General features: G+C 28.8%; 3 protein-coding genes and 1 long non-coding RNA gene across 5 annotated transcripts in view; 2 read left to right on the plus strand and 2 right to left on the minus strand.

The window, feature by feature from the left end:
* LOC149877309 (uncharacterized) overlaps nucleotides 1-9,238 on the minus strand; it is a 318,348-nt gene extending 309,110 nt beyond the window's left edge. Inside the window, exon 1 of the mRNA XM_090073817.1 lies at nucleotides 9,034-9,238. The gene's annotated coding sequence lies outside the window, so the exon portion shown is untranslated. The remainder of the gene's footprint in view (nucleotides 1-9,033) is intronic.
* LOC149877329 (uncharacterized) lies at nucleotides 2,149-5,539 on the minus strand. The gene has a single exon (XM_090073823.1). It carries the CDS (start codon nucleotides 4,869-4,871, stop codon nucleotides 2,268-2,270), a length of 2,604 nt encoding a protein of 867 aa, XP_089929949.1. The 5' UTR covers nucleotides 4,872-5,539; the 3' UTR covers nucleotides 2,149-2,267.
* An 8,195-nt stretch (nucleotides 9,239-17,433) lies between the features above and the next one.
* Nucleotides 17,434-19,179, plus strand: LOC149877330 (uncharacterized). Its single transcript, XR_016448054.1, has 3 exons — nucleotides 17,434-17,746; nucleotides 18,512-18,573; nucleotides 18,703-19,179. It is a non-coding gene; the product is annotated as an uncharacterized LOC149877330 (long non-coding RNA).
* Nucleotides 19,180-20,141: 962 nt separating this feature from the next.
* LOC149877331 (uncharacterized) lies at nucleotides 20,142-22,325 on the plus strand. Of its 2 annotated transcripts, XM_090074214.1 has the most exons (3): nucleotides 20,142-20,410; nucleotides 21,296-21,432; nucleotides 21,507-22,319. In XM_090074214.1, the coding sequence occupies exons 2-3, from the start codon at nucleotides 21,308-21,310 to the stop codon at nucleotides 21,826-21,828; spliced, it is 447 nt and encodes a 148-aa protein (XP_089930340.1). In that variant the 5' UTR covers nucleotides 20,142-20,410; nucleotides 21,296-21,307; the 3' UTR covers nucleotides 21,829-22,319. The 2 variants fall into 2 exon arrangements, with proteins under 2 accessions (XP_089930340.1, XP_089930339.1); XM_090074213.1 differs by having other exon boundaries at nucleotides 20,142-21,432; nucleotides 21,507-22,325.
* Nucleotides 22,326-24,017: the final 1,692 nt, after the last annotated feature.

Genomic DNA, 24,017 nt, shown 5'->3' on the forward strand with positions numbered 1-24,017 from the left:
TGAAGTGCTCCTTGAGTGGTTTTACTTGATTTTTAGATCTGCATAACTAAGGATGTTGAGATTACTTCCTGATTTACCCATACCAAAGATTTCAAGAAAAGATCAAATACAACGAAAAGAAAAATGCAAGACTTAAAACCTTTTGTGCAAAAAGTAAGCAGGTTTTTTAGCTTTATGCTCGCAATTCTTTTGCCCTGAGCATTATGGACGGTAGGATCAAAAACTTCGCATTAAGATTCTTTTATTTCAGCAGTTTAGGAACAAAACTTGATACTTTTTAGTTGAGTAAAGACATTAAAAGTGATTTTGGATCATCGACATTATAGTAACTTTTTTCTGTAATCCCAGATCATAACCAAGAAATCATGCTACTTATGAATGTAGTCCATCAAAAATATCTTGATAGTTGGCATCATTTGAACGAAGTCAGCCACCGTCTTCAAATGTTACAACATGATATCAATGGAAAATGGTTTACAAAATCAATAAAATCAAGTGAAGCATAGAAGAGATTCTATTAAACTTTCTGATAGGCTTTTTTTTACTTATTAGACATTTTCTAAAACTCTGTGTTAACCACACTTATCAATCTCTTTATTAGGCATTCAAGTATTGAATTTGGTTAGTATTGACACTTGCAGCCACTGTTGCAACACTTTCATGTTCTATTCAAAAACGTTACTGTGGTTGAAACAAGACTACCCTGAATTATGTAATTGCAATTGCTTATAACTACTTCGCTAAGGCTAACTATCTTTTTTAAACAACTACGTAAGTGAAAACTTTACAGTTTAATATTATTTTAAACATATTAGAGTACTCAGGGTTGGTAATCTGTTCCCAATGAAATCTGTTAACAGATGAATATTGTAAACGAAAATAGTAAAAATATTCTTTTAACAGGTTTACTCTCAAAAATGGAACTGCAATAAAACATTAAAAATTAAGTATTAATGTTTTTCCTTTTTAAAAAAAAGTTCAATTAATCTCAATAAGTCGTTCCTAAAAAGAAAACTTGAAATTTATTATTTCCTTAAACACACATTGAAGATAAAGAAGAACGTTGCTTTTTAAAAGCTCTTTAAAAAATATATTACTTTAATATTAAGAAACCTTTAACCATAAGTAAAATTTATTGCTTTAAAGCTTTAATATGAAGTATCAGAGAAATTTAAAAACTTTATATGATAAAATGGCATTGGATGGAAGAGGTTTACAGTAAAACTTTTTCATCACAAAGATGATCTTATGATGACTTTAATCTAAACATAGAGTGGGGATATTTATACTTGTGATGGTATTTAGACAAGACTCTAAAATATCTATTATCTTATAAAAGACCATATTATAGAATCGCTGATTAGATTTTAGAAATTATTTAAATTCTTTTTTTATTCTTTTTTAAAGACATTTGGAACAAATCAGTTTAAAATCATTTTCAAAATAGAAAACTGGTAATTATCTAGCACTATTTGTAGAAAAGTAGAAAGATGCTTGCGAATGAAAACAGTTCCTAGGACAATAGGGCATTAGAATCTACCTGCAACATATTTTACTTAAATGAAAAAATATCCAAAGTTTTAACGTCCATTTAAGAAGATATTCGCATAATGTCAAAAATTTTTTGTAATTTCAAAAATTTTTTTTTATATTAATAACATTTTGCTGTTTTTATTCTTTAATCTTCTGTTGCACAAATCGATTGACTAAATGAAAAACTTATACAAACTAAAAGTAAGTTTAAAATATATTTTTTCCTAATGGATTTTGATATTTATGTTAAGCAAGTATATTTTTGAATTAAAACTGCCTTTCATGGCCTACTATATAACACGGCCGGATTTGTTGCCTTGAACGCAAAAAATTAGTGGGCCGATTTTAGGTTTTTAGCTTTTGAATCAAAACCTGAAGGTAATTCTATAAAGACATTAATAATATTTAAATAACTTGCTCTTAGCTATAATTATTACTATTACCAAAATTCTTAACCTTCAAACACTAAAACAGTTAGCTAATAATAAATCATGATTGCATTAAGCCGAATGAACTATCTATTTTAGCCATCAATTTTAATCTACAAAATCTTAGTCTTAAAATTATTGGTTCAAACAACTAAAATTAACAAAAATGTTAGTAAAACTAGCATAATTTTTAAATGTACACATTTACTGAAAGCATTTACATATATTACAAAAAGATTAATCAAGTCAAGTTTCTTTTGTTTCTCAAAAAAACAATATACATATACTATGTTGTTATGGGTTTATTCATTTGTCTTTTTTGGTTTGTCGAACTTTAAAGGCAGCAACTTCATTTTTTCTAATGTTTCCATTTTTAATTTGTTGCTCATTGTTAAAATATATGTTGGTAATAATTGTGTTTACCAAATGCCTTCCCCATTCCTCATGTTCTATACACATAAAATCACTATCACTTGGTTGATATTTTTCTAGCGCTAGCAAGGATGCATTTTTTATATCATGGGAATACTTTAATAACATTTTCTTTACAGTGTCCAGAATTATAAACCCATTACAAACATAGTTAGCTAATTCTTTGGAAGGTTTTGTTAAACCACCACGTGAAAGAATTTCCAGATATTCTGTTGAGACTTTATTGAAACTTAATGATTTCAGACAGTTAGAACAGTTATATTTATCCCCAATCTTTTTCGTGATGTAACCAGATATATTGATTGTAACTTCGTAAGAGTCATGACAAAGCTCATTCTCTTGAATTTCATTGCTATATTTTTCCAATTTTATTAAAAGTTCATTTTTGTCAATTTTTGTATCAAGTTTAAGATTGCTCGTCCAACAATTGATATTGGCTTTAATTAAGGATTTCATGCATAATATCTTTTCAGAGCTTTGAACTTCACGTAAACTGACTAAAAATCTTCCACCGCTCATTTGTCGATATTTACTGAAATGTCTTTCTAATGGATCAGTTTGAAACCTGCTAGTTAAAACATATTTATATCCTTCTGAAAATAAATCTTCAATCAGACTTGCAGTACCCTTCAGTGTTGTAATTAATGCATTAGTTGTTTGAGCAGATAAAGTATACTTATTACATCTTTGAAACTGCAAGTTTTTCCATTCATTAATCCATGTTGCAAAAACTCGAAAAAATTGTGACTTTTTGTCACCTGGAATAGCTGCATTACCAATCCTATTGTTTGTATTAAACATTACCTTTGAATTAGAAATAGTCCACCAAATATTAATAAGCCTTAGAAATCCAGCAGCTGCAGTTTCGTTTGGAAAATAGCTGATGATTGCAGCAGAGGTGGTTTCATCAAAAATATTTAAAGCTAAAGGAACACTTTGTTTGTTGTTTCCTGGATGTAAAGTTTGGGCAGACAATTTGAAAGCTTTTTTTAAGTTAGCAGGTAACAATTCATCTTTCTCATAAACATTATGCAATAAACTCCAAAAAATTTCTCCAGCTTCAACATGAATAATATCATCAAACTCAATAAAATCAAAAGGTGGAAATACAAACCGTTTTGAATTTAATAAATTATTTCTAATGTTTTTCAGTAAATGAACACTGTCATATAAATTGTAAACCCGGTGTCCCATAAAAGTAAAATATATTTCATTATCTTGTTCACCAAAATTTAAACGTAGAATTTTAAATGCTGAAACATTTGTTTCATGATTGTCAGTTATTATAGCTCGTACATTAAAAGATGCTTTATATAAAGTATCTAACGTTTCTTCTATATGTGAACTAATCATAGAACCAGAAATTTGAAATTCTGGACAGGCCTTAATTACAAAGGGGATAGATTCTTTCAAGCTAACCACCATGAACACAACTATACCAGAATAGAAATTACCATCATCATCAGCACCAATTAAACTTCCTCCATGATATTGGACACCTTTTTGTAAATACATCTCATCAATTAAAACAACACAGTCAGCACTAATACTACCATTTTCCAAAAGTAATAATAATCCTGATAATGGATCAATGCCACCCTTTGAAAGTGATTTTAAATAAGACAACGAAGGAAGTGGAAACTCTTCTAATAGCAAAGTATAAGCCTGTTTTGATGTATATCTGTGCATTAGAGAAAATCTAATGATTTCATTTGTGTAGATTGGACGTCCTTGTGGTTTATAAAGAGATAATTTATATAAATCTGATAATACACTTTTTGATACGTTCTTTGCAACTTCATGCATATAAGAAACAAAATTCACAAGCATACTGGCACTGGTCAATTTACAAACACTGCCTTCTCTAAACCATTTAGGCAATGGAACTGGGATACCTTTCATATGTAGCTTTACATGTAAGTCTTTATCAATAGTAATACTGTCAATGTTAGGAGTAACATCCCCGTCGTCGAAATAAATTCGAAGAAATAACACACGGTTATCAACTAGTTTAAATGAAAATCCTGATGGACAAAAACTTTCATTAAGATCTATAATGTTTTTAATTGTATCATGTTTTCTAAAATCGTATGTTTCATCGAGAAAAGGATGAGAATATATACGAACTGCAGGGGGCTTACGTAAAGCTGAGGTTGATTGAATTAAAGATGGCTTTGATAGGATGTTTTGGTTGGTAATAATTGTTGGTATAGGATTTTCGCAATAATTCAATGTTATACGTTTACCTCTTTTCAAATATTTATCTTCAAAATGATCGATACATATAACTGAGTTTTCTGTGGGGCTCCAATCAGCTCGGTTGACAAACTTAATCCAACAATTTCGAAGATCTAACTGATTGCTATCAGGAAAACTAAACACAGTTTTGTATGTTACGTGGTTGCTGTTACTGGAACATTCTTCAATCTTTCGCTTATAATTACTTCTACAACCAACAACACAACACTTTTTTGGCATTGCAAAATAAAGTATTACTTGAATTAAAAAAAGTTTAATTTAAGATTGTTAAATCGGTTCATTGTAAACTTCAAACTCGTGTTTTTTCGGCCCACTAATTTTTTGCGTTCAAGGCAACAAATCCGGCCGTGTTATATAGTAGGCCATGTGCCTTTAAATACTAAAAAACACAGCTAGTATTTGATAGATAAACTTTGATCATGCATTAGAAAGACAAAGTATGAATACAGTTCTTTTGAGTAGACCTTACATAGACTGATACACATTTAAACACTATTCCCGATAATACTTACAACCTCGTTAAGTTCTACGCAAAAAAAGATTAAAAGATAAAGTTTAGAAATATTTCTTAGAAGCATATGTTTGCCTATAAAGTTACTAGTTAATCGAGCACTGTTCTTTATCTGCAAATTAAATAAAAACAACCAAAATGGTTTAGCATAGCATAAGTACTGCGTGAAAAGTAAAAAAGTTATTAAATAACTGATAAACTAAGTTATTATTTAAGTTATATTAAATACAAAAAAAACTTCAAGAATTTTGCATTTTGAATGAAATTACGAACTTTGTTTGCCACATGATATTTCATTGGATAGTTGGAAATACTGATATGGTGTATAGCAATTTAATAAATTTTCCAACTTGCAGTTATCTGGACCTGAGTTCGTGCTTGTATATATATATATATATATATATATATATATATATATATATATATATATATATATATATATATATATATATATATATATATATATATATATATATAGCGATGATAATGATGATGATTTCGTCAGAGATCATATGACTTGAATCAACCAATCAGAAAGGTGCGGAATACGTAACGAGTTAGCCTCTATGTAAGATCGAGTGTTGCGTTAAAAAAGTTTGTCGTTAAAAAAGTATTCAAAATAGTACCGTCAACCGGGGTAGCTTTGGTCAATTATTGATTTTTTTTTAAATTCTAAAAATTTAACTAAGATACCATATGTTTTAATTTTGTGAGAGATACCAACAATATATATATATATCAACTTTTATATTAACAATTTATATCTACAATTTTGGCATATCAACAGTTTTTGTGAATATAGCACAGTTACTTCGTAGACTACATTGAGTTTATTTTGGCATTTTTTGACATTTCTGATACAATTATTGAACCATTTGAATTCTTAGTAGGCGAAAATGCTGAGGAAATGTAAGCGAAGGCCTGGTTCAAGAGCATATGCAACTACATACAGTCAAGACACGTTGTCCAATGCTATGAAAGAATGTTTAACTGGAAGAATGAGCGTGAGAAAGTCTAGTCGACAGTTTGGAATAAACACTGCCCATTTGCTTCAACCGCTGGACGTTGTTGTTTTTCGTCCGCTTAAGATAGAATGGTGCAGGATACTGGAAAATTGGCGAAGGAAATCGCGCATCAAAGAATCAATACCGAAAAATCAGTTCCCCGGTCTATTATTGCTCTACAGCAAGGTTAATTGAAAAGCGATAATTTGAGATCTGACTTCAAGGCTAGTGGAATATTTCCCTTCGATAAAGAAATGGTCATGAAGCGTTTGCTGCAGGTTACCAAAGACATTGGAGGAGGTACCGGTAGTACTGTTAAAAAAGCATTCAATGAAGCTATAGCAGGTCTATAAGTGAAACATTGTGGACAGGATGGGAAAACAAGGCGCACCAGAGGAAAAAAGATCACACCTAGCAAAGCGATAACACCGCAAGATCTGGTGAATAACACAACTCTAACCACATCAGAGAATAATAATAACACCAAGAATAACAAGAAAAGGGCAAGAGTTGAACAAGTGTCATCATCCTCAGATGACGATGATGACCTACAAGAAAATGACTTTAAATAACTTTTGCACAATAACAGGGAGCTAGTTGCAAAATTTTTTGTTCATTTCAATGTTTTTCTCATGTTTCTCTATGTGTTTAAGGACTGATGATTTTTTAAAACTCCAAAAAGTGACCAATGTTACCCCATAGCAGGGGGTCAAATATGATCAAACATGATAAAAACCTGGGGGTAACAAAGGTCACTTTTCGGCGTTTAAAAACAAATATTTGTAAAAAAAAAGTTAAAAAAATAAATATAGAGGCCTATAGCCAAGACCTATAAAGTTATTACCACAAGAGAAAACTGTAAAAAATTTAATAAGATTCAGAGATGTTTAAGAAAAACTTCCGAAACTGACCAAAGTTACCGGCACTCTTTTATTTGCGCAAACCTTAAATACATAACAGAATATGCTTTGAAATTTTGATTAAGGCATTTCCACTAATACTAAAAAGTCTTTCACTTTCCACAGAAGTTGGTGGGCAACTTAAATACTTTAATGCAAGCTTTGCTAATAGTGGCATTTTGGTTTTCTGTGATTTCCACCACAACAAAAGATTGCTTTATTTGTCGAAAAAGTCATTATTTGAGTAGAGTTGAATTTTGTTTAATAAAGTTTCATTTGAAATTAAAGTTTGTGGTTGACCAATTTGCTTAGAATTAAATCCTACAAGTTCTTCAAAGCAATAGTCAAAACCCATTTCTATTATATCTTTGTATTCATTTAATACTGTACCATTACTTGCATATTCTGAGTCAATATTTTCAATGTCACAGGCTGCAGACTGATCATTTTCAGTAACTTTGATGTTTTTTATATTTTCATGGGTTTTATTAAGTTGAATGGTTTTGTTCTCAATACTTGTTTTAGCAGCTGAGAAGATGTTTTCATATTTGAACATTTTTAATTTGAATCTGGGATCAAGAAATGTTGACTAGATGCTATAGTTATCAGTATATTGTTTGAATCTATTCTCCATTGAACTAGTTAAATTAGTTGTCATCAATTGAAGCTTTATTAATGAAATGTTTCAAAAACTGTATCTGTGGTATAATATCTGAGACAATAGAATTTCTTTCACTCAAGCGAACTCTTGTTTTGTGGAAATTTTTTAGCAAAACACGAAACTGTCCAATAATCATCCATTTGTTTGCATTTAATGAAGGAAGCATACCATTTTAAAGTGCATATATGGTTAGAGGTTTCCTTTGTTCATAAAGTCGCTCTAACGTATGATAGGTACTATTCCACCTTGTTGGAACATTTTGAATAAGCTTGTGCATAGGAACATTGTTTGCTTTTTGAAGAGCTTTTTGGCATGCTTGGGAAGAATGGCTAAAATGCCCAATAATTGAATGGCAGTTTGCAATGACATTCTTGACTACCGTTTATTCAAAAATACACTCATTAATTACTGGTAGCAGTGTGTGTAAAAAACAAGGCATACTGTCATATGGGCTATCTTTAATAGCCTTAACAATATTTGCACCATTACCTCTAGTTATAAAATGAATTTTTGAAGGTGATATTTTAAATTCAGCCATAATATCTTCAATCAATTCAGCAATATTTGCTGCTGTATGCCTCTCAGGATATGGAGCTACTCTAAGTACAACAGTTTTCTGATTAAATGTATAGTTTAAACAGTGACCTGTCAGACTCATGAAGCTTTCATTTGAACTACTGGTCCATATATCAGTAGTAAAGCTTATGAATTCAGCACCTGAGTAAACATGGACAGCCATTTTTAATATAAAGTATAAAATAATTTCATCAACTGAGTTAAACATGGACAGCCGTTTTTAATGTATAGTATAAACTAATTTTTAATATTTTACATACACTTATGAAACAATGAAACTTTTTTAACGTGTAATTTCATTCCCTTACGAACGCTTTTTAACCATACAGCGCATGCGTAATGCATGCGCAGAACTATTTGTTAACTTTTTTAACGACTAACTTTTTTAACGCAACACCCTAACGAACGCTTTTTAACCATAATGCGCATGGGTAACGCATGAGCAGAACTATTTGTTAACTTTTTTAACGACTAACTTTTTAACGCAACAACGGATCGAAAATAAAATGAAAAGTAAATGAAATAAAACAAACAAGGATCTAACCTTCTTAACCGCCATGTAAATGTTTTCGGGAAAAACATCTGAAGCAGTATTTTTTTTTAAAGTAAAAGAAAAAAAATAACCAAGTAAAAAACGAAAATAACTGTCAAAATAACAAAAAATAACCGTTCAAGAAGTGATTTTGAAATAATTAATTTTAGTCATGTGTAAATAGAGCAAGGAGCTTACCTTTATCGCCACCATGTTAATGTTGTAGGTTGAAGAATTAAAGTAGTTCCCAGTCGCTTAATGAACAAAACCTCGCATCTAGGAAAAAGACGAAAACAAAACGAAGAAGGAACCATTATTTTTTTAATGTTCTCCGCCAAGTAAATTTTTTAGGTTAAAATTTCGGGCTGAACTTCCGCGTCCTTTCTCTATTGGGGCTTTATTCAAATGCGCGTTTTTTCAAATGCGCAGGTATTTATAACATCGACGGTAGACTGGAAAAATATACAAAAGAAAAACCGACCAATCAGTTTGTAGAGAAAAGTAAACGAAAGAGAAAATTGAGCTAGTGCAAACAAACTTGTTAAGTGTGTGTTAAGAGTAGTGTGAAGAGTTTCAATCTGAATGGTTTGTTTAACTTTATTTGGGCAATAAAATTTAGAAAAAAGGTTTGAAAAATAAAAAACATTGTAAAAAAATGTTGTGGGAAGAAGTGTTGGACGATTTGTTGTATGAACCGACCCATTATAGAAAAATCATTTTGACGTGATGAACGAACTTTCTCTAACAACTTGGGTGGTGTGAGTGAAAAGTTAGGATAGCGGTTACATTAAGAAATCAGAGATAGAGAAAATAGTAGCTTTTAATAACAGATAAGGGTAAGAAATACAAAGAAGGGAACATATATAACATATTTATTGAAGTTTTAAATTTTTTTTTTTCCTTTTCTGGCCATCTGTGTTTTTTCTTCTTCACTTTGTGATTGTAATTTCTGTTTTACTTGGTTGCTTATTCGATTTTTATTAATCTATTAGAGTTGATGAATTAAAAATGAACAAAGAAAATGCTCTTGATATAACAACAGTATGTGTTATTATAACGGTATTACATACTACCTTTTTTTTTATTTATTCTCTTAAAGTTCTATTTGTTTTATAGCATCTAAAAAATAAATTGTTAAGCAACATTAAAGTATAACAACGTATAAGTCGACTTTTGGTCGACTTTGAAAAATGCATTAACCGATTTAGTAGGCAGTCGAATAATTTTTACAGTCGTAACAGCACTAATTCTGAATTAAGAAAAAAATGAATTAAAAAAAATTAAAGTCACAATATCCCACCAGTCTACCCAAAAAATTATTAACTAATCATTTACAAACAATATTTTCGAAGTGGAAAACTATAAAGTATGCCTTTATATTAAGTCGTTTTATATCAAAGTGTAATGGGAATTTTAAAGTAAATTCTATAAAAGTAAGTCTTAATCATAATATTTTAATAGTGAACACCGTATTAAGAATTTGCTTATCTAGTTGATACCAACACTTTCTTTCGCCCGATAAATAACACTTTTTTTCATATGCATTGATAATTTTCAGGCGACAGAGAAGAATCAAAAATTTTTTTACCGAATGATCAGGCCTTTCCTGATCTCCTGTAAAGATCCTGATTTCCTGTAAAAAATAGAGCTAGTTTCCATTAGCTATAAATTTATTATTTTAATATGTTATAATGAAATGAAATTAATTGAAGATTTCAAGGAAAGGTTTAATGTAGAAAAATGAGAATGTAGACAAATCGATGAATTATTATCGCACCCCCGGACTCTGCTTTGAAATAAGAGATTTGTGTCAACTGGCTGGTTTTTGTTTTAAATGTTATAAAACTTTTATGAACTAAACTTCAAAATTTTTTTTATTAATATAAAAAGAACATCAGTGCGAGAAAAGTTATTCGGACGATCTTGATGTCTCCTTATTTTTTCTATATCTTCCACTGTGTACTCATGTTCTGCTGCAACGTCTTTCCAAACATTATCTCGACTTAACTGTACACCTAGTTCATTGATGTAATCGTAACTCAGCTGTGAAACAAGTCGAAAAGTGGCATCTCCGTTTATTGTACTTTCAAACTTACTTTATTTTAGGAAACTTTTAAAGTAAATTTACTTTAAATTTACTTTAAAAGTTTAGTAAATTTACTTTAAAAGTTTCCAAAACCTTTTTAAAAGCTTCTAACGGTTTCTCTGCATCCTTTATTTTAAAGCTTTCCAGCAAAACTTTCGCTGGATTACCTCCTTCTCTTCTTGCTAACTTAAAACCTTTCTTCTTCTTTCCAAAAAATCAAAATCGTTTGCTAATTTCGTTCACCGTTTCCCTCATATTTCGAAGATTTTCCAGATCACCACGACCTTGTCGATATTCTAAAAGTAGATATAAAGAAAATAAAGAAAGCGGTTTCTAAAAACTGGATGGAAAACAAGTGAATTCCCTCAAAAGATAGAAATTCGTTGCGACTTGGTTAGTATTCAAAAACTAATCAGAAAAACTTTTCTAATTTAAAACACGGTATTCACTAAAAATAAAAAAAGAGATGGTCTTGAGGTGAACTATGAATAATCATAGTCATAAAAAATATGTAGTTTGGAAGCAAACAATGACCAATTGTTTGAACTTATTGTATGAGATTTTTGCTATCCCCAGATCTCCGACCCTGTACAAGTTTTAAAAAATCCTTTTGTTTTTCTCACAAACTAACTGTTTTTCTTGAAAAAACTCAAGATATATTGCTAATGCCGGGTGAAAACTGTTCAATTTATGGATGTTCTGCCTCAAGGAGATATACTGGAGTTGCTTTCTTTAAACTTCCTAAAGAAACTGATGATTTTACAAAAAAATGGGCTTCAGAATTAGTTAACATTATCACAGAAGATCGAGTTGTTGATGATATTCTTCGAAAGAAAATAAACGATTCTGAACATAAAAACTGTGGATATGCGAGCTTCACTTTTCCCCTGAGCAAGTTTGGTGTTATGAAACAAAAAAAAGTTGAAAGATGATGAACTACCATCATTAAATTTACAAAGAAAGAGCTCAGAATCGTCAGCTTCTAGTGTTGTTTTTCGTTCCACATCGTCGATATCTAAGCGAGAAAATTCTCAATTACTTCTTGAGAGTTCTTTTGCACAATCTTACTATTATAAAAACTTTGCTGGCTTCAAAAAATGTCTTTTGCAATTGTCCTCATTAAATAAGTTATGGAAAATTGAATTTTTTTATAATTTGTGTTACACTTCATTTAAGCTATTAAAAGAAGTCATTCCAAAACTTGAAATTTTTATAGAAGATTCCTTATATTTTACTATTCGTGCCTATGGATGGATGTTACCTGAAACACGTGATTTTTATTTGAAATATAAAAGATCATTTCTAAATGTTTTTTCGCAACTTTTTTTTGAAATAGAATTTTTTAGAATTTTGCAATGGAATAAAAGTTCCTAATCCTATTGAAGTGTTGAATTTTCAGAAGCATGTTGTTCCTAAAACTTTTGATTATTTTGCTTATAAAAATTCTTTATTATGGTCTAACTTGCATCAAATTGAATTTTATCGCAGTAACTCTTTGGAAAAAATCGTAAGTCTTTGGAAAAAATCAGCCTTGCAGATTTTGTCATGAACCTAATGCTAAAGTAAATTTTAGTATACACTCTAAAAAAATCTACTATTAAAACTCCAGCTAAATTAAATGCACCTATCTCTGTAACTTCCCCTAGTAGAGTTAAACTGGATTTGCAGCAATGCAGACTTCAATCTAAGCAATACAAAGAGGAAATTGAACTAATGAAATCTGCTCTCAATAAATGCAGTAAAAATATTTGTTCAGAACTTATTAAAGATTTGATCTCAATTTATTCAGCTACTGATCAAAAAAACATTCCATCTTTTATGAAGTTGTTTTGGGAAGAGCAGCAGTAGTATTTGAGTTGTTCCAATCTTTCGTCTATAAGATACCACCCCACAATAATAAAATATTGTCTGAGTCTTGCTGCTAAATCACCATTTGCTTATACTGATTTGCGATATGATTCACAGAGAGGTGAAGACATTTTAACTCTTCAAAGCTTAAGAACTTTAAGAGATTACAAAAATTATATCCGACCTACTAGGGGATTTAATCCAGCTGTCTTAAGTGAACTTGCTAAAAAAACGCAAAATTTTCCTCCTTATGAAAAATTTGTTTCAATTATTTTTGATGAAATGAAGATCCAAGAAGATTTAGTTTGGGACAAACACACTGGAGAGCTTATTGGTTTTGTTGATTTAGGTGATAAAGAAATAAATATTTCTACTTTAAAAAATATTAGAGAATTAGCTATTCATATTCTTGTGTTTCTTGTAAAGAGCATTGTTAATCCTTTATCATTCAGTTTAGCTACTTTTCCAACTACTGGAATTACATCATTTCAGCTAATGCCTATTTTTTGGAAAGCTGTGTGTTACCTTGAAAGTATGAACTTAAAAGTTATTCCTGCAACAGCTGATGGTGCCTCTCCAAACAGAAAACTTTTTAGAATGCATAAGAACTTAAATATGAATTTGTGTAATGATTTAGTTTACAGAGCTCAGAATATTTATTCCATTGAAAAATGTTACATATATTTTTTTTCAGATGCTCCACACTTGATTAAAACAGCTCGCAACTGCTTTGCAAATTCTGGTTCTGGATGAGGTACTCGTTATATGTGGAACAATGGTTTGCACATACTTTGGAGTCATATTTCACAACTTTATTATGAGGACTTAGAATGTGGCTTAAGATTAGTTAATAAACTCACAAGTGATCACATCAATTTAACACCATATTCAGTAATGCGTCTTCATTTGGCTGCTCAAGTGTTAAATGAAACAGTTGGCAATGTTTTAAAAGAATTTGGTCCACTAGAATGTGCGGGAACTGCTCAATTTTGTCTTATGATGGATAAGTTTTTTAACTGTTTGAATGTTTCAAGTAAAAATAAAGCTGTTAAAAATTTAAAAGAAAATCTAAAACCATATGAATCTGTTAATGATGTTACGTATGGCTTGACAGTTTTCTTTTATATATCAAGAAATGGAAAGAGTCTATTGACAATCAAATGACAGGAATTATACTGCTAATGCGAAGGCAAATATGTTTATTTCTTTGCAAACATATGAAGGTATCCAGATAACTGTTCATTCATTCAAAGAAGTTTGTAAGTTTCTCTTAGAATACGGTGTTCCTTGCATTCTTTCAGAAAGATTTTGTCAAGACGATTTAGAAAACTACTTTGGAAGGCAGCGTGCTATTGGCAACAGGCATGACAATCCTTCTGTCAGAGATGCTAGCTATAATGACAATGCCATTAAGTCACAATATTCTGTACGATCTATTGTTGGTAATGTTCGATGTCAAAGACATAAATTTAATGAGATAGATGATTCACCATTGCCAAAGAGAAAAAAAAGTCTAACAAAGTAACAAATTAACTTTTCTAAAGTCCCAGACAGTGACTATAATCCTGTTAAAATAGCTATTTACATAGCTACATATAAAAATATTTACATTATTTGCTAAGAATTCACTTTTTGTGCTTGTGTCAACAATTATTGCTTATTTATATTTATTTATTTAGTCAAAACAAGTATTCCCCATTGATATGAGCAATTCCTAATAAATTACGATACTCTCAGGTGCTTACCCTAACTCTGACATTTAGATTTTTATCACCATCCCAACTTTGTATTAAGCACCTGAGGCAATTACATTAAATTAGGCAAGCTTTTCTCAATTTAGGTTAATATATATATAAATATATATAGATATAGATATAAAAAATATATAAGGGTTACCACCCCTAAAACTGAGAGTAAGAATAAGGATTTAAAGAATTATTATTACTTATTTTCTAATATCATATAACTAGCAACATTTTTATTCTAAAAGAACTTAGTTGTTTTAGCCATAACATTTTTATTGAATTTGTGGCTATAAAAATAGCTGTTTTGTATCTTTTGGAGCAGATGACTGAAGACTGAAGCTATGGATCAACTACATTGCTGCACATTGCTTTTCTTATCTCTGTTCTTATAGAAGATTTGCGTGCTTGTTGCTTGTTGATCTGATGTTTGTTATGAATATCTCTAGCATAGGAAAAGCTTCTTACCCTTGTGAACAAAACAAGCATACTTTCAAGAAGAGATAAAGATATTTCTTTATCTATTTGCACTTCAGTACTGTAACATATATTGTTTAAGCTACTTATAATCACTGAATCCTTAAGCATTTCATTAACCAGAGCTTTGTTGTTAATAGATGTCACAAAAGATTTGCTTTGTTTACGAAAAATTGTTTCACATTGTATAAAGATATTTTGAGTATACATGTTAGTTTTAAATAAACCACCTCTGTTCTTAGTATCAACAAATATTTGAGTATCATGTGAATCAATTTTGCATGCTGATAATATTTCCATGCATTGTCTTTTATACTGCTCATCAGATTTAGAAAATTTGAACTTTGAATAAAGTTTTTGCACAACATAGCCTGCCAAATATTGAATTATACTTAATTCTTTATCAGAAAAAATATTGGATAATAATATTTCACTAATAGATGAAGTATTATGTTTACTTCCTGAAAGTTCTTTAAGTATGTGATTGGCAACTTCAGTAAGCAAAGTATTGGTCAATAAAACATCTTCAAACTTTGATGGTAATAAATTTTGATAAAGAAGACCATAAAATTAAGAATAAAATTTTTCTGCATCAGCATTGTATTTTGAAATAAAAACCTGAAATTTTTCCAAAAGAGAAATAGAAACTTCAGTACTAAAACAAAAGCTCTGCTTTGAAAATTTAACTCGAATTTCTTTAGGCAAGCATAAATCATTTGACAATTTATGTCCACATTCTTCAACAATTTTGTTAAGATCAAGATAACTAAATTTTATGGAGTTTTTTCTTCGCTAATTAAGTTGATTTGTTCGTGTTTGGAAGTTTTATGTCTTTTTAGACCATATTTCGTTTTGTAAACTTTACAATACAAGTCGCACAAAAAATTGGATACCAAACAACCTTCAGATAATAATACATCTAGATCTTGTTCAATTTCCATGTTATTGTCGAAAAATCCATCAGTAATAGCCATATACAGATCATCAAGCTGTGTTTCTGTGTGAAGTTCACTGCTCATTTTTTAAACTTGCGCAGGGTGAACGGGCCGAATACCAAAATTCAAGTTAAAACGGCGCAACAATAGAAACGGCCCGTGCTTCCAGACTATAGGCCGGGTGAATAAAAATGAGCAATTGCTTTTACTCAGTAATTGGTCAGCTTTACGTGAATAAAAACTTTAACAACTTTTCTTTAGTTTTTATTCACGTAAAATTAAGCAAATACTGAGTAAACTGCTTACCTTTACGCGAATAAAAGTATGAGGAAAACTGCTGAAGTTTTTTATTCACAAAAAGCTAAACAGTTACTAAGTAAAAGCAATTGCTCATTTTTATTCACCCTGCCTTATGTATTTCAAATGACTATGCAGAATGGTTTCTGAGACGCGATTTTTTGGCATAGATTAATACCTTCAATTTAAAGACAAAATAGCTAATAATCTTTATTTCTAAAGATTGGCTTTATGTTCTAGATATTTCATAACTAAATTTTATGTGATTAAAAAAAATATATAAATATATTTAATATATATATATATATTTAATATATAAATATATTTAATATATATATATATACATTTAATATATAAATATATTTAATATATATATATATATATATATATATATATATATTTAATATATAAATATATTTAATATATTGATATATTTTATTTATATCTATTGTAAAAAATATAATTAGATTAATTCATATACAAAAAATCAGTTAAATTTTAACTAAATTTTATTATCAAATGTAAGTAAATCTAAATAGTTAACGGAAATTAAGTACTCGTCGGAAATTGCATCGTCATAGTCGTCATCGCTTTCACTTCCTTCTTCGCTTTCCCTATGTTGATGTTGCGAAGTATTAAACGGCATTTCTGTTAGTAAACTTATTACCTCAGAAAGAAGAGGTAATTTAAGATGATTCTTAACTCTTCTATGTAAGTTAATACTGGATATGATAGGATCTGAGGTAACTAAGGCTCTGTGAAAAATATCTTCAAGATTTTTTTCTCTGCTGGTTTTACGAACATGAAATTGTCTATCATGTTTAAAAACTTTATGTCTGGCTTCAGACCCATCTTCACCAAAATAACCTATTAGTAGTACTGTATTTTCTAGAACTTGTCTACCATTTATTAAAACTTTATGTACAGTTGCAGGCATCGGATACCAAGGATATTTAGACATAAAATGTTTTGCCGGATCAAAACAATATTTTTCAAATTTATCTAAACTAATTTGATTCTGGGAAGAAAGACCATCTCGGCTATTGTTTCTTTGGTATTAACCCAGTAGGCACGCAACGTTTTATTCACGTCTCAATCACATGTATGTTAGGTGACTTCGTCCAGGTTACTATTTTACGTGAAAGTTACATGAAAGTTTCGTGCCAAAATATCGCGTCTTTCGGAACTTTTTTTTATTCTCAATAAAAGCCTGCGACAAGAAATGTGAAATACTAATTTTTATTATATTCATTATTTTTTTATAGTATAGTTTTTGCATTCATTTTATTAGTTATAATTATTTTACTGTTATGATAATATAATTAATTTTTATTGTAGTTTTATCATAATTAAAAAAAAAAAAATTGGTCTATATAATATCTTATAACGCAATGGATTTAAAACAGAACTAAAAAGTCCAATATATTTTAAGTTGTAATATCTAATATCCAAATTATATCAAATTAAGTAAGATAAAGTACCAAGCGTCTATTTGCCACAAAAAGAAGATTAAACTCAAATACAAGGTATACTTTTTTTCTACTTTATGATGTAATATTTTAGAATGGCGAATTTGTCCATTTTGCTTACTTAATTTAGCACAAAATAAGTTGTTATAACAAATTTAATATCAAATTAAGTAAGCTACATGGACAAATTATAAGTTCTAGCAGAACTTATTCTTGATTCTTGAGCAATAATAATATCTGTAGAACTTCTGCATACATTATTGCTCGAGAGTCGTTTAGATAAAAACCAAAAATAGATTTTCTGCCTTTATTTGGTTTTTATTACCAAGGTTAAAGAATTTATCCAAGATAACATCAATAAATAAATGTGTTATGTTATTTATTATTGATATATGTATATATTATTATTAAATATTTTATCTTTTTGTAATATATGACATCTTGATCTCGTGTTTTACTTGTTAAAAAAGGTTAATACTTATTTATTTCATTTTTTTTTTTTATTATATAAATTTTGTATAATTAATATATATGTTTGAGTTATATTTATGTAATTATTGTTATATGTATTAAATAATTTTTTACTATTGTTATTATGTACAATATAAAACAGATTATTAATGGGGATTTGTTCCATGTTTTCCCCACAAAAAGATAATTATGATGCTAGTGTATTTGAAACTGCATTATACTTATCTTCCAATGTTGATGACCTTCCAATATGTAAAGCAAGTTTCTCTCAAGTATGGCTAATTGCAATATCTGCTTATTTGTTCATATTCTATATAGCATTGCTGTTTTAAAAATTGTTTCATGGTTTAGATCAAAGAAATAGTAACACTAGAAAATATTGTTGCCAAAGTCTATGAAGAAAGAGTATATATGTATGTATGCATGTTTTTTTTTAAACTAGTAAAATATTTTTTTTTATTTTTCGCATAGTGAGCGCATTGATTATCTGCTTTTTATTTTATTACTATTTCAAATTGCATTTTATTTATCTTTTAATGTAGATAACCTCCCAGTATTTAAACCAAATTACGCTCAACTTTGGTCAATTGCAATACCAAATTTAGAGTTTGAACTTTGTGACATTGCGGAAGCTTTAAAGCACCCTGTAGCAAGAATTTAATTTAGTTCATATTTTGTTGGAGAATGCAACTTAATTCTGAGTTGAATTTTCAGCACTCGGTATTTATTGGTGACCCAATTTGACAATACTTTATCATACATACTTTTAGTTTTATACTTAACATATAATATATAATTGGGGGTAGATGAGGCTCCTTAGCTGTGGTGAATGTTTCCACTGCAAAAGGAGCCTCAAGGTGAAAATCTCACCATTGGTTAGGAAAAACATGATATAAAATCCACACTATAATGTTGTATGTTTATGTGGTAACTGTTACATTTTTATAAATTGTTTTAATTTTTGTGTGGGCATTCTTAAAATGACATTTAATGTGGTTGGAAAACAAAGAAAACAAATTATTTAATCAGATGTTATCACATAAGGTGAGTACAGGTCTTTTTCTAATCATGTGCATCAGTTATTAACTTTATATATATATGTATATATATATATATATATATATATATATATATATATATATATATATATATATATATATATATATATATATATATATATATATATATATATATATATATATTAGACATGTCCAAAAAACAACTTTTTTAAAAAATGTCTGAGCACAGCTGCTAAATGTGTTCTATGTAATAAATTAATACTAAATTTAAAAAATTTTTGAATAAAAAAAATTTTTAGGGGTCGCTCAAGACCCTTAAACATCAGACGAGTCCCTAATATTTTGAAAAAAAAAGTTTTTTAAAACCATATCATGTTGGGTCTCAAAAGAAGTGAAATTTTATAAAAATTTCAAAAATAATAAAAAAAGTTTATAAAAAACACAAATTAAAAAGTTTATTAAAAAAAACTTTAAAAATATGCACTTTTATTTTTTGTTAAAAAACGATAGTTTTTAATTCATAAAATTTGAACTGGTAATTTTTATATAAAATAGTTAATATATTTGAAATTTTTATAAAATTTCACTTCTTTTGAGACCCAACATGATATGGTTTTTAAAAACTTTTTTTTTCAAAATATTAGGGACTTGTCTGATGCTTAAGGGTCTTGAGCAACCCCTAAAAATTTTTTTTATTCAAAAATTTTTTAAATTTAGTATTAATTTATTACAAAGAACACATTTAGCGGCTGTGCTCAGACATTTTTAAAAAAAGTTGTTTTTTGGACATGTCTAATATATATATATATATATATATATATATATATATATATATATATATATATATATATATATATATATATATATATATATATATATATATATATATATATATATATATATATATATATATATAATAGAATAATATCTTTATAAGATGTTATATTTTGTCATGTTTTTTATTATACAAGTCCCTGTACAAAAATACAACTGCATCAGTCCCTGTAGAACAATATAACGTCTTATAAAGATATTATATTTTTATTGTTAAATATGTTCTTCTTCAAAAATTTTTCAAGGTTCATCTCTTATTAAGTATTAAGATCATAATTCATATTGTTGTTTTAACAGCTTTATGATAATTTAGTCAAAATGGATATTCCAATTATTTTACCTGCACATGTTCAAGATCAAATAAGGCTTTTATCAACTGGGAGTTTTCAAGTAAATAGTAAGATTTTTTGCAGTAATTGGTAAAAATTATTAGTCTATGCCAAAAAGATCAGCTATAATCTTATGATTCTTTATTGTTAATATCCTTGTTACTAATGGATTATTACAAATGCAGCTAAAAGGTGGTACTCTATACAGGGTTTTTATTCAACCTTGAATACCTAGCAAACCTAGAGGTAGCAAAATTCCCAGGGAAAACCTGGAAAACTTTGTTTAAAATATGTTTTTTCCATTTTTGTACCATAATTTATGTTTCTTTAAATAATGGTTTGTCAAGATAGATAAAAATGAATTTGCAAGATATATCTGTTGTTTTAAAACTTTTAGCTTGTTAGTATAAATAATGTTTTAACACGTATAAATAAAATCTTTGGGATAAACTGGAAAGATTGAGAAGTTCAGGGAGTTTCAAAAGTTAAACTTGGGGGAAAACATTCTTTACTCAGGGAAAGCTTTGGGAAAATGTTTTAAAATTGGAGTGGCAAACCTGTTTTTAGACTTATCATATTTGCTTACTTAAAAATAACTTTATTCCTTTTTCAGTTTATTAATTGTTAAGAAATGAAATTAAATTTCTTTTTTCTTTATATGTAAATATGAAACTTCATTATTATATAGCAAAAATCAAACAAACCCTAATTTTTTTAACTTAGCATAAAAGATTGTCAAAAGAATAATTTTTAAACTGCACCTTCCTACTGTTCCTAAACTGTGATTTTATATTTTTGCAGACTTTTGGTGAGGTTACCGTATTTTTCAAATTTTTTGGAGTTTAACCTTGTCAAAGCTCACTTTTCTCTCAGATAACTAACTTGCTTTGTTTAATTAAAATATATTTACCAATATGCACATTTCGTTCACATGTTATTTCATGTAATTTTAGGTGACACCTCTTATGTACACCATTCAAGCTGCAGTTGCATACTTCGCCAGTTTTGCAAATATTTTATTCAGCACTATCTTCACTTTGATGCAAATCAAAGGAGATACTATGGCTGATGAGCCAGCATATATTTGCAGGTAAACTCATCATTTTAATTTGATACCTGATCATTTTGATTTGATACCTGATCATTTTGATTACATTGCTTTAGGTCATTAGTCAAAAAGTTTAAAATGTACACTGCTTGGCCTACTTACACAAGTATAGTTAACATAAGAAAGTTAAAAAAGCTTTTGTTTCACAGATTTATTCTGAACTGTCAGGTTTTCATTGATGCTGATGGAAAGTTTAGAGATGTTGTTGCAAAGTATCCTGGATTATGCTATGATGCCTTTATCTTTTTGAATTCCGCATTAAAACAGTCAATAGAATATGATCCAAATGCAGGTTTCCTTTTTGCAGACTCAGGATATGGGTTGTCACCAGTCATTATTGCAATGTTTAATCAGCCAACTACACCAGAGGAAATATAATTTAATAAAGTTCACCGTTAGGTAGGTTGTGATGTGGAGCAAGCCATTAGATGTCTCAAAAACCGTTGGAGGTGTTTGCACAAAAGTGGTGGAACACTTAAGAACACCCCAACAACTTGTTGCAAAATTTTTTACTTGCACTTAACTTGAAAACCTTTGCATTTCCTTAGGATTAGAATATCCATATGACATTAACTTTGAGGACAATGGTGAAGATGATGTACATGGTGTTCAACCTAAGTTAACTCAAACCAACCAAATTTGACTTGGTATTTTAAGAAGAACACAAATCAAAAACAATATGTTTGCAAGTCGAAGGAAATGATATATTGTTAAAAAGTTCCATGGATGTCCACAGGATATTTTAGATAAGACACTTTTAGGCATATAAGCTTAAAGATGTTCATGTTTATGTCAAATGAGATTGATTTGCAAATATAAAGAAGTGACTGGAGTCTGAGAACAAGAATACACCTAAAAGTTTGCCCCACCACACCAAATTTCAGGGCGATGAGTTAATAAAATAGCATTATGTCATTCTCTGTTCGTATATGATTATTTATGTAATGACAATTTATTAGAAATATATAGATATATAGATATATAGATAATATATGAGCTTTTTCACTGCAAGAGGTGTTGCATATATTTTTAAATTGTATACAGTTCAGCCAATTGTGTCCTTTATCTTTGAAATGTAATAAATAAATTATAGCCTTTTAAATTAGTTTAATACGTAATTCAGCTGATAAAAGTAATAAATTTGTTCTTGTCAAGTAAATCTCTGAAATGTCAAAAAAGCATTATATGTACATGGTTGGTTAAGTTGTATGTTAAGAAGTTGTTTAATAAAAGTAAAGATTGCATTTGAATTTTTAGTCAACTCCACTTGAACCTATTCTTTTAAAATTAAACGTTCAACTGAATATATATATATATATATATATATATATATATATATATATATATATATATATATATATATATATATATATATATATATATATATATTAATATATATACGGTAGGTCAACGCCCTCTGTTCTTCATTGAACGTTTGATATGAACGTTCAAAAGCTATTAAAGTAACGTTTGCAGAGAACGTCAAAACAACTTTCGCTGTCTGTTAATTTAATATTCGCATCGAACATTTAAGAACTGTAAATCGAAGTTCACAAAAATTGGTTCACGTAACGTTTGCAGCGAATGACAACGTTTCTTGAACGTTAATTGTTAGCTGGGTTTAGATATCATAGACTTGAAGACATTCGTCAAATATTTGTTGGAGAAGTGTAAATGCTAAAATAACAAAGCTAATTTATTGTTACAAAACATATTCAAATCAAAGTACATTTATATCTATCTATATGATGTTAATCTATAATATATCTGTATTCATGTATATTCTTACGTTGTGAAAAAAATATCAAAAAATAGTTCGAAAAACTCAAATAGAAGGTAAGTTTTAATAAAGTATATAAACAAATGCTATACAACTTGCAAAACATAAACTTATATTTGCAAATTTGACTTATTTTGCTCTTTGTCTCTTTTTAAATGATTTTAAGTTATAATTGGAAAGGAAATCTTTCGATAGCTTTTGTTTATTATTAAAAAAACATTGACAAAAATTTTTATTGAAAACATAGTTCCCCAACTTTTCACACCCAAGTTTGCTTTTTTGTGTACATTTATGTAATATTTATATTGATGATTTAATGGCTGGAATTGATAAAGATGAAATTTCACTTTCAATTAAACCCAAAATGGCAATTACACTACAAACAAATTCTGCAAGCTTTTTGGATGGAACAGATAGTCCATCACGTGAAAAGAGAGATAGATAAGAGTTATTTTCAAGATCGCAGTCTCCAGCATTCAAATATACTTTGCAGTTTTACATTTAGATCTTTTTGATAATGTTTTTGCAATACTAATATTTGCCTATTTAAGTTTTTGCAACTTCTTCACTATTAAAATCAAGAGAACTTTCTATAGTTTCCTTCAATTATTACACTGTTCATCAAGTATAGTTAAGAAAGGATGATAACCTTGTAGTAGATTTTCTTCTGCAATGAGTGACTACTTAATGCTTAAGCAATGCTTGTTGAAGAGCTTGATGGATATATTTATGTGATGACAGCTCGTTTATAAATTGACCTAATTGAGAGATATTTTCACAATACAAA

This window comes from Hydra viridissima, unplaced genomic scaffold (assembly GCF_058129835.1).
Source record: "Hydra viridissima isolate aposymbiotic clone 2 unplaced genomic scaffold, HvirCarnegie_v1 scaffold_16, whole genome shotgun sequence".
NCBI classification, from domain to species: Eukaryota; Metazoa; Cnidaria; class Hydrozoa; order Anthoathecata; family Hydridae; genus Hydra; species Hydra viridissima.

Coding starts and splice junctions, on each gene's coding strand:
- LOC149877329 (XM_090073823.1), bottom strand. CDS start 4,871: ATGCCAAAAAAGTGTTGTGTTGTTGGTTGTAGAAGTAATTATAAGCGA.
- LOC149877331 (XM_090074213.1), top strand. CDS start 21,308: ATGTACACCATTCAAGCTGCAGTTGCATACTTCGCCAGTTTTGCAAAT. Junction 21,433..21,506: donor GAGCCAGCATATATTTGCAG/GTAAACTCATCA, acceptor ACATTGCTTTAG/GTCATTAGTCAAAAAGTTTA.